This window comes from Manacus candei, unplaced genomic scaffold, assembly GCF_025592945.1.
Source record: "Manacus candei isolate 608988 ecotype Guabito, Panama unplaced genomic scaffold, ASM2559294v1 h1tg000050l, whole genome shotgun sequence".
NCBI classification, from domain to species: domain Eukaryota; kingdom Metazoa; phylum Chordata; class Aves; order Passeriformes; family Pipridae; genus Manacus; species Manacus candei.
In genome coordinates, this window is record NW_026138098.1 from 34455610 (window position 1) to 34466505 (window position 10896).

A 10896-nucleotide genomic window follows, 5' to 3' on the forward strand; every position below is an offset into this window, starting at 1 on the left:
TTCCACTGAGGACCACCCTGGTGCCTTCAACCACGGCTGGGTGGATGTGCCCACGTGTGCCCCAAACCTCACAGCCTAGAAAGCATTGAGGACACTTGCTGACGGCAATATTGCATCCCAGGCGTGTCCCTTCTCCCATTTAAATCTGTCCCGAGGAGTTTCTGGGCTCTCCAACCTCCTGCCTAAGGAAAGCTCCCACGCTATACGATGCAGCACAACCCTTTAATAGCCTCCCGCCTCCGCAAGCCACCCGGCCGGGAAGCCTGGCTATGGTCTGACACGTCTCATGCCTCCCTGTCACTGCCCCAGGAAGTGTAGGTGCATCCAGGAGCCCACCCAAAGGTGCTGCTCCTTGTTTAAATCCTGGAAGAGGACCTGCAGAGGCATTTCAATGCTGTTGAAGAGGAGGGAGCGTGGCGAGAAGGGAGCAATCAGGGGTCACTTCCACGCCAGTGGCAGCTCCCAGGGATGAGAGTTGGTCCACAAAGGGAAGGCTCACAAAGGAACAGCAGTACAAAGTCTGGGTGAAGAAAATCTTGCTCTCATCTCAGCTGTGCCCTCATCTCCCACCCTTTAACAGCCACCACGTCCGTCCCCACACGACTCCAACAGGGAGGGATGCCCAGTGGGGAGGAGCATCCTTGTGCCTTATAGGAGCATTCCTCATGCCCCATCCTGCACTCAAACCTTCTCACACACGTTTTACCTGCACCTGGACAGCCATTTGGTCCAATAGATCAAGGTGTGCTGAAACTCATCCCTAGGACAAGCCAAAGCACCCAAAAAAACCCTGTGCCTGCAGCAACATCAATATCAAGAGCATTTCTCCACTTCTACGGAAGCTTTGCAGGGTTTTTTTCACTCCCCACACCTCTTTCCGGCATCCCATGCTATCCACCTGCATGGATTCTCCAGCTGGGGATACTCCTGCAGGGCCCCAAAGCCCACCCATCTGCACTGGGATGTCCTCACCTCTCCTCCTGCGGTGGCCCCGCTCCAGAGGAAGGCAGATGGATCTAATACGCATTAAACATCTCAAAATGGGATTTTCCACGCTCTTTCAAAGGGAAACAATCCCTCAGCTTTGGCACTCGGAGTAAGCTTGTGAAGGAGGGGAGCTGGGGGGCAGCAAAGGTTATTCATGGGGTCTTTATGGAAACCACCCTGGCGGGACCCCCCAGAAGCATGAGAGATGCTGGGATCTGACTTTTGTGTCTGGCTCCATGAGAGGGTTGTACCGATTAGGGTGGCAGCCTGTGCTCACAGCCCTGGGTATTCCAGCTGGGAAGGGATGGCTTGTGGTGCTTTTCCTCCTTCTCCTTTATTCCCATAAGATATGGGAATAAACTGGGGAGAGAAGCAAGGGCAGCCGTGCTCTAGGTATGATATTATGGACTGCTGCAGACAGATTGTGGTGCAAAGGGAGACTCCCACAAATCTGTACAGGTCTTGTTCCTCACCTGAAGGGACTCACTCCCCCAAGGAAAGGGACAGTACAGGCCCAAAATGCCAGGAGAGAAAAGCTCCGCTCAGTTTTCTCCTTGTACAACCAGGTATATTATTACTCTTAAGTAATAATATCAGTGTCTCAACTCATGTCCTTCATCTCCCAGGGTATGAGAAAAGACAACAAACAACACAACACACCAGCACTGCCTTAAACTGACACAACAAGCAAAGCCAAAGGGGGAAAATAGCTCAAAACCATTTGATTTTTAAATCTGGGGGGCTATGTCAACCCCATCCATCCAGACCAAGCCCTGTGTGGCAGGTAATGGGATGCAGCTCCTGATACATATTTCACCTGGATAAATTCAGCTCCAGGAGGAAACTTTATGTCATGGTCACAGTCCAATTTTGGGACTCCTGTGCCACTGCCATCCCCATGCTTATACCCCACGTGGCTCCACAGCCATGCCCAGGGCTTGGGACCTGGTAATTCCTCCTCCCCCAGCAAAGAGCCATGTCAGCAAGGAACTAGCTGGAAAGGGAATATTTCCCAGCACCTAAATGAGCTTGAGCTTGGCCATCAATCCCCAGTGAAGAGGGGCTGAAGCAGGAGGAGAGAAGACACAGAGGCCTCCATGTGTGCTCCAGGTAGGCAGGAAGGGAAGGAGCCTGGCAAAGCCCAGGGAAAGATGGGAAGGAGAGTTCACAACGAAGAAAAACCACGCTTTCCCCCCCTCAAGCTGTAAGACAGCCTGCCTGCTGCTGAGCATCCCAGTGACATGGGGATTGCTTTGCTTCCATGCTTTTTCCCCTACCTGAATTTCCCCGTGGTGGGCTCCACAGAGAAACACTGGGCTACCTGCAGGGACACAGGGAGCCAAACTTGTCATCACAGTCCCTCTACCAGACTCACCCCAAGATGCACCCCTGGCCATCAAGAGTTCTGTTCAAGGCTTACAGCTTCAACACCCCCCCAGTTACACCAGGCAGCAGTGCCTGCACCCCCAGTTTGGGGCCCCATCGCCTCAGGCGTTTCACTCCAAACCTAACCCAGCTGTGACACGTCTGTGTGGGTCTCAGGAAGCCCACTGAAACTGGGAACAGCCCCCCAAAAAGTGGGAGAAGCCACCCAAGGCAGCAGAGAGCAGAGGAGACTCGAGCGGGGCCATGCTGGGCTGCAGCAGGGAGGGACTCGCAGGAGATTAAAGGCAGAGTGCAGGACACGCTGGAGCAAGCCCCGTGCTAAATAATTCCTGCTTCCCTTCCCTTCCCTTTCCTCGTTTTCCAGCGTGGCTTTGCCCAGCCTTTCCCAGCTTGGCTGGCATTAGATCTCAGGGCTCCGACTGCCTTTCCCTCACCTCCATGCAGCCGAGGAGATCCAGAGCTGCTGAGCCTCCCCAGCAGAAATAAAAAAAAAATGGGGTTTTGAGCCCCTACATGGAAAAAAGAAAACCAGGGAAAAAAAAAAAGGCAAATAGCAGAGGGATAAAAAAAAAGAAAAACACCCTAAAAATCCAAGCTCAGCAAACATGTGGCTGCTACCAGCCCAGCCCAGCAGTTTGGGACGGGAACGGGCTCCGGAGGAGGAGGAGGGGACGGCAGCTCTTCCCCTCCGAGGAGCAGGTCTGGGGCTGCCAGCCCAGCGCATTCCTGCGCCGTGAGTCAGGCCTCCGAAAAACCAGGAGGCTTCAAAAATAATACTCTGTGCAGCCTTTGGGATGCTTGCTTGCCTTCTGAATCCCCAGCCTCCCCCGTTTTAGCACTTTGCTCCGCAATGGGACCAAAACTGATTTATCCCAAAACCCAGCTGGGACCCTCAAGAACAACATCACTCTCTGTGCAGGGAGCCCCAGCGTGAAGCTAAAAGGAAACCCGCACTCCAGAGCTGCCTCGACAGTAAAAATCCAAGCATCAGCCAAGCCTGCAGGGCTGCAGGGACAGGGAGAGGGAGGATTTAGGGAGTGTTAGGGAGGGTGCTGCATCCAGCGAGAGGCCTCCAGGCTCCCACCAAGAGAGGTCCCTGGGAGGGTGGGTGTGAAGCCAGAGCAGCTCTATGGGGCTTTCTGCCTCTCCCGAGCCAAAGCTCTGCAATTCCCAGTCCTAGTGCAGGTCATACAGGATTTTTTCCAATGCTCCAGCCTAACGTGAGGAGACACATCACTCAAAAGCTACTGGTTCACCAATCCTGGGACACCATGAAGGCTCTGGTTTGCTTGGGTGGTTTTTTTTCCTTAAGGTTCTGAGCTCTGGCAGTCCCAGGGAAGGATTGGCCAAGGTCCCTTCAGCCCAGGATGCGCAGCAGGAATCACAAAATGCTTTGGGTTGGAAGGAACCCTAAAGTTCATCTAGTTCCAACCCCCTTGCCACAGGCAAGGACACCTCTCACTAGACTGGACTGCCCAGGACTCTATCCAACCTGGCCCTGAACACTTCCAGGGATGGAAGCTCCAGGAGAAACAAGTCTCCGTGTCACCAGACACAGGTCCCCTCACAGACCCCAGCACCCCATGGGCCAGGGCTCTGTCAGCTTGGTGCCACCGTGCTGTGACTCACAGGCAGGGGTGTCTTGCACAATACAACTGATTACAGCAAATTACAGCTTTGCATATTATGGAAAACCAAACTTGGAGCCAGTGGGCCTTAAAATGCCACGGAGGGGCCGATGGCAGCCAGTGAGCAGCTCAGGCATCCCCCACAGCCCTGATAATCCCCCCTTCCCATGGTGAACGAGTGGGATGGCAGGAGGGGGCAGAGGGGATGGGCTGATGATTTATTTCCCCCCCTCTCTCCTGCTCCAGCAAATGTTTTCACTCGCATTAGCATCGCTAAAGCCGGGAGGATATAAGTGAATAGGAAACAGCAGGAACCTGTGGCTTTATGGCACCAACATCTGCTGTAATGAACTCCTCACAGACTCCATACAGCCCCTTCCACCCTCACCTCCCAGCCTTCCTGCTGCCTTCCTGGCACCCACCTGCCAGCCTGGCTTGGCCCAGCAAAGCCCAGCTCAGGACTCTCCCGATAACCTACGAGGCTGGCAGGATGATCCTCTGGCCCCAAACACACTGGGAGGGAGAGAGCTGTGGGGCTGAGGATTTAAAAGTGCTGCCACTGCTAGAAATGGAAGGAAAACCAAGCTCCTTGAAGCATCTTGGCTCGCTTAACTGACCCAAAATACAGATCTGTTTTTTAGATATTTTTTATATATATTATTCCTGTACAGCTAGGACAGGGATGGAAAGGGAACCAGCATGCACAGCATCAAAAGGACCCATGGGATATACAAAGCAGGGAGATAAAGGACACAGATGGACTCTCCAAGCTCCTTACAGGGTCAGCAGCCATGTGCTTGTGCTTTCTAAACAGAGAAAATACAAGCTGGATTTCTCCTCTACCCCCCCCCCCCCAACTACCACTTCCAAGAGATTCTGCCCTCTTTAAATCAGTGTTTTCCCATTTCTCTCCTTTTTTTGTTGTTGTTTCGGTATTTCACCCTGCTGCTACCATACACAGAGAGCACCCACTTCTAGGAGAGAGAAGGCTCCATAACCAACCAGCTACAGGAGAAGGAGACAAAACAAAAAAAACCAGAGCAGATCCTTCCACATGCTACTGTCCTTAAGCCTCCACTTCCAAAGGGCAGGATTGGATGAGCAACAGGTCTTGGAGCAGCTCTGCCCTGGCCATCTGCTCCCGACAGCAGCAGCAGGCAGGCAGCCTCCTGCCACCACTTGTCCTCACAGCTCACAGTGATGCTGATATCCCTTCCTCCCCAGGTGTCTTCCCACTGGTGATAGAGCAGAAGGATGGAAGGACAGTCCTTCACCAGGATGGCAGTGCCACACTGTCTGCAAACCCCTTTGTCAGCTGAGTGCCCCCCTCCAGCATCACCCTCGGGGTTTCAGCCACCCTTCTGCAGCCTCTGTGCAGCCCTCGAGGAAAGACCCTCACCTCAAGCAAGCTCCAAATCCTCACGCAGTTTTCTCCTATCCAGAGGTGCACACAGAGGAGCAGGAGGAAGCCTGGCAGGTAAAGCCCCAGGCTCAGGATGGGGGGATGTGCTGGGAACTGGGATTCCCCCAGCAGCAGTCCAGGGGATGGATGAGTGGACCAGCTGCTTCTGGGCTTCAGACCCACACCCAAAACAACACTTCTCCCCCTGCATTGCAAAACCCAACACAAACAATGTGTACGTTCTCTGTTATCAAAAGAGAAAATTGTTTTCTAGGTGATGGCTCTCCCTCCCTCCTTAAAACCAGGCAAGGATGGGGAAGGGAGCGGATGATCACCGGGTCTCGGCTGCCTCCTCTGCATCATCACATGCCACCTCTACACAACACTCCTGGAGAAACACTAATTATAGCTCTACAGCTAAAAACTTTATTATACGCAGACATACATATGCCAGATTAGCAGCGTGCCTTGAGAGAGCTCCCCAGGCTCAAACTGAGCCGGGTGGGTCAGGTTTAACTTGTTTTTTTTTTTCCTTCATTCCCTCCCTCCCTCCTGCCCACTTTTATTTCAACCCCTGCGTGAACTCGGTGCACACAAAAATAAAGAGGACGGAGCCAGGCACAGGGGTCCTGCACCACCAGCCCAGTGACATCTCACCCTCCCCTCGGCATCCCCACTGCTTGGTCACAGCCAAACCCTGCCCCACAGCAGCCTGGCTAATCCAGCCCTCCCAAACCCATCCCCAGCATCCCACGCCATGTCGAGCCCCCGGGCCCCTCACTGCCCATCCCTACACCACGGCACCGCTCCCAGCCAAGCAGGACACCAGTTGCCAGCCCTCAAACCTCTCCCTTCCCAACGAGGGAGAGTTTCTCCCGGCTGGAAGATGCCGCTGCAGGAACGTCCAGGCCACTGAATAAGTCAATAGTGCCATTCCTGTTTCCCATTCGCCCAAACACACTGGATCTTTGTGTGGCGGAGGCGGAAAAAATATTAATCTAATTAAACTCCCTCCCTAAAATTCCTCGTCACCTTAATTACGCTTCAGAAAAGAAGGCTTGGTTCATTTTCCTAGAAAATCAGCTTGTCAGGAGACGCTTTCAACTCCTAACAAGACCGATCTGTGCTTTGCAACGTGTCCTCAAACCCTCGCCAGAAGCTGCGGGGAGCGAGAGATCCCGAATTCCCACGGGGATGACTACCCTGCCCATCACGGTTACGGTCTCTTCCAACCTCTAAAAGCCATCAAACTTTATGGGGCTCCACTTCTGAGCTCTACACTCGAGCACGTCTTTTTACACCTGGAGAATAAACACCCGGCACCTTTGCTTTGCCACCGCCGGAGGATGACAAAGGACAGAGTCCCGAGATGCTGAGGATGTTCGGGAGTTGTGGAGTGGGTGTGGGGGGAAAAACACAGCTGAAAGGCTGAATTTGATCACAGGAGTCCTAACGAGAGAGGGCAGCAGGAGAGAGGTGCCTCTGTTTCTTGTCTGTGGCAGGGATTACTGACGGAAGGGCTGGATTTAAGTGCATCTCAATCACGAGATTGCGTTGCGCACAGGAAACTTTGAAGAGCCGTAGGAAAAGACCACTTGGCTGCCTGGCCATCAGTGGCTCGGCTTATGAAAAAGCAGATTTATAAAAAAAATAGATTAAAAAGAAAATCCAGGCTCAATAATCACTTCTTTGACACGCCAGGGAATCGCAGCTGGCGATACTACAAAAACAGGGCTGGGTTTGTTTTGCTTTTGCCAAGAAAAATAAATATATATATATATATATATATATATATACAGAGAGAGAGAAATATAAGGAAGCGGCACGGCGAGGCGGGCAGGGAGCGGCGCTGGTAGCTCACATCCCCCCAGAGCATCCCCCCCGGAGCGGAGAGCGCTGCCAGCCCGTTTCCCCACGGAGCATCTCCCCCGGACTGGAGAACGCTGCCAGCCCGTATCCCCACGGAGCATCCCCCCCGGAGCGCAGAGCGTTGCCAGCTCCCACCCACCCGGAGCACCATCCGCCCCGGCCCGGAGCATCCCCCGAGCGCGGAGGGCGCTGCCAGCCCGCAACCCCCGCGAGCATCCCCCCCAAACGGCGCGGAGGGAGAGTCTCCCCTCCCGCCAACCCCTCAGCCTTTATCTTAAAGGAAAACCAAAACAAACACGAACTCAGCGTCACAAGGCTGAACGCCACAACCGGCAGTGAACTTTTTTTTGGGGGGGGACGCTGCCCACCCTACAGCCTCCCGCACAGCCCCTCCAAACTTGTGCCCCCCTTACCTGCGGCGGCCAGCGCCCGGCGGAGCAGCAGCGGGAGGAGGAGGAGGGTGATGCGGAGGGCGGGCGGCGGCATGGCGGCGGGACCGGGACCGGGATGGGATGGGATCGGGACGGGAGCGGAGCGCTGCCCGCCCGCCTCGCCACTGCCGGGCTGCCCGGCACGGGGGGCGGGGCCTGGGGCGGGGCCCGGGGGCGGGGCCTGGGGCCCTCCATCCCTGCGATGAGCTGCGACCGGGCTCAGCCTCCATCCCTCCCTCCCCCGGTACCTCCGCCCGCCCCGTCCCGGGATACGGGGATGGAGCCAGGCCGGGAGAGCGGCTGCGGGGCTGGGGTGGGGAACGCGCGTTAACCCACGGAGCGGCGGGTCCCGCTGTGCAGTGGGGCCGAGCGGGCACAAGAGGGAGCCCCGCAACGCGCTCGGAGCCGAGTCCCCCCCCCAGTCCCCCGCCGCGTCCTCCTCCCCCTGCAAAAACACTTTGCACGAGTGAAGCGGCGCGTCCTGCTGCGATGTGAGTGCCGGGGGGTGGCGGAATGGACGCTTATCATGGAATCATGGAATGCTTTGGGTTGGAAGCGACCTGAAAGTCCATCTCGTTCCACCCCCCTGCCGTGGGCAGGGACACCTTCCACTAGCCCAGCACAGAGCCCCGTCCAGCCTGGCGGCCTTGAACATTTCCAGGGATGTGGCATCCACAGCTACGCTGGGCAACCTGTGCCTGGGCCTCACCGTCCTCACAGGGAAGATTTTCTTCCCAATATCTAAGCCAAACCTCCTCTCTAGCCGTGTGAAGGCATTCCCCCCTCCTCGTTCTGTCCATACTCTTGTAAAAAGTCTCTCTCCATCTTTCTTGTAAGCTCCCTTCAGGTACTCTTATACCCCCCCCTCCCTCCCAAGAGTGGGCATTAAAATCCAGGCTGCAGGATGTACCCACAGGAGCATAAAGATAACATATGCACACACACACAAATAATTAAAAATAAAATTCCTACACTGAGGGAGGTATCCTGCAACTGCTCCTCGATACGTGGCCTTTTGGTACTTAAAGGGGGCTTATAAAAAGGATGGAGAGTGACTTTTTACTGGGGCAGGTAGTGATAGGACAAGGGGGAATGTTTTTAAACTGAAAGAGGAGAGATTTAGGTTAGATGTTAGGAGGAATTTCTTGCCTGTGAGGGTGGTGAGGCTGTGGCACAGGTTGCCCAGAGAAGCTGTGGCTGCCCCATCCCTGGAAGTGTTGAAGGCCAGGTTATACAGGGCTTGGAACAACATGGGATAGTGGAAGGTGTCCCTGCCTATGCCAGGGGATTGGATCTAAATGATCTAAGGTCTCTTCCAACCCAAATCATTTTGTGATCCCATGATATCCATACATCTCCCTTCTTGTAAAGAAATGTTAACAAACTTACAGGTTTGTAAACCTTGTTGGGGCTGCAGTTTTCCACCTGGCGAGTCCCTCCTCAAGCTGGGTTTAAACCCAACCCTGGCCCCTTGCTCAGTGGAGGGGGGCAAAAGGGCTCAGCAGGCTCTTTTTGGGGGAGAGAACCCCAAATTCAGCAAAGTCACACGATGCTAGAGCAGTGCTGCAGCGGCATCTGTGCAAGCAGGGCTGTGCAGTGCTGAGTGACAGCAAGATCCACTCTTTCCCACTAAGGAAGGGGCTGCCATGGCTGCCTATAAATGGTTAAAATAGCATGGGAACTGCTAACTACTTTTAATTGCTGGCAGCTGCTCAGCTCCTCGGGGTAGGGCAGTGGGGGCGAAGGAGCCCTGGCAGGCAGGCGGTAATTACAGCCTGTGCCGCCGCCAGCCCGGTGGAACCGGGGCCGTGGGTTTGGCGCCGGGGCTCTCCAGGCTCCACGAGCTGCTCCAGACGCGGGTTTGCTCCCAGGGCTGAGCCTGGTCGTCGCCTTCGCAGGGGCAGCGTGAATCCCGACGGGACGGAGCAGCAGTGGAATTGGGGTGTTGCGTGCAAACCATCACCCCAAAGATGAAAATCCACCTTTTGGGAACCTTCCAGAGCCATCACGAGCTTTTCCTGCTGCCCGGGTGCCACCTTCACCCTCAGCCAGTCCCATGGGTGCCCCAGCCACACCCCAAAAAACAGGAGGAACTCGTGGCACATCGCTTGGGCCACCTGCACTTCGTGGCCATGCAGCTGCCTGCAGTGCCACCTCGAGCATCTCACACCCGGCCGCACTTGAGCCGGTATTTACAGAGCACTGGGACGTGCCGGAAAAGGCTGAAGAGCGGGGGGGAAAAAAAAAATCTCATTTCCAATTGCTGTCGAGGGAGTGAAGCTGTAAGGGAAGTGCTCGGCTGGGCAGCGAGGGGGAGGGATGCACCTGATGCAAACCCAGCAGTGCTGGCGTTGGAGAGAGGCTGAGACTGACAGCTTTGGGAAAATAAACTGGAAAATTAAGGTATTTTCCAGCCAGAGTGGACATTTGGAGCACCTACTTTGAGAAGGAGAGTGTGCCTTTTGTGCCTTTTCTCTGTAGAAATGAGAGAGCGCGAGTGGGTTAAACCGAGTGGTGTTGTCATTGCCCGGTATTCAAAATATGATTTAAAGCAATGCAAATTAAGGGCTCACTTACCCCTATTGCACAATTTGAGAAAAACATGACACTACAAACTATCATTAAGGCAAAGGGCCGTTTTTCCTCCCAGGTGTTTACATATTACCCCTCGTTTTCCCACTAATGGCCTGGCCTGAACGCGTCAATCAAATTCCCAGCATAGAGGGAATCAGCTCCCAGCAGCTGATCCGAGGTGTGAGGAGCTGCACTGGGCTCAGCTGCCCTGGCAGGGTCATCAGCCCCAGAAGGACAGGGCCGGATGAAGCCAAGGGGAAGCTGTTGGCATGTGGGAAAGGGTGGGTTGGCATTCTGCAGCAGGCACAGGGAGGGACTGCTCCCACTCAGGGATGCAGCAGGACCCAAATCCCAACGGTGGGTGACACACATGACACCTGAGCAGGGACCCTCTGACCTCTCTGGGTTGGATATTCGGGTCTCTGGCATAACCAGGAAGGGAGGTGGATGCATTAAAGCGTTAAAAACTATGGCAATCAGATGAATAATAAACAGAGGAAACTCCCAGAGCATAATCAGGAGGTGAGACAAAGACTCGCTTGTTCGGGATTTGAGGTCATGGCGCCCTTCAGCTCTGACCACACCGTCACGGGAGGGGTGGGTTTCTCTTCCCACCCAA

General features: G+C 54.8%; 1 protein-coding gene across 2 annotated transcripts in view; it reads right to left on the reverse strand.

The window, feature by feature from the left end:
• Positions 1–7920, reverse strand: part of UNC5B (unc-5 netrin receptor B) — a 53623-nt gene extending 45703 nt beyond the window's left edge. For both annotated transcript variants that reach the window (XM_051800255.1, XM_051800254.1), the window contains exon 1: positions 7686–7920. In XM_051800255.1, coding sequence (XP_051656215.1) covers positions 7686–7758 — 73 coding nt within the window. In that variant the 5' untranslated portion in view covers positions 7759–7920. The remainder of the gene's footprint in view (positions 1–7685) is intronic.
• Between the last annotated feature and the right edge of the window lie 2976 nt (positions 7921–10896).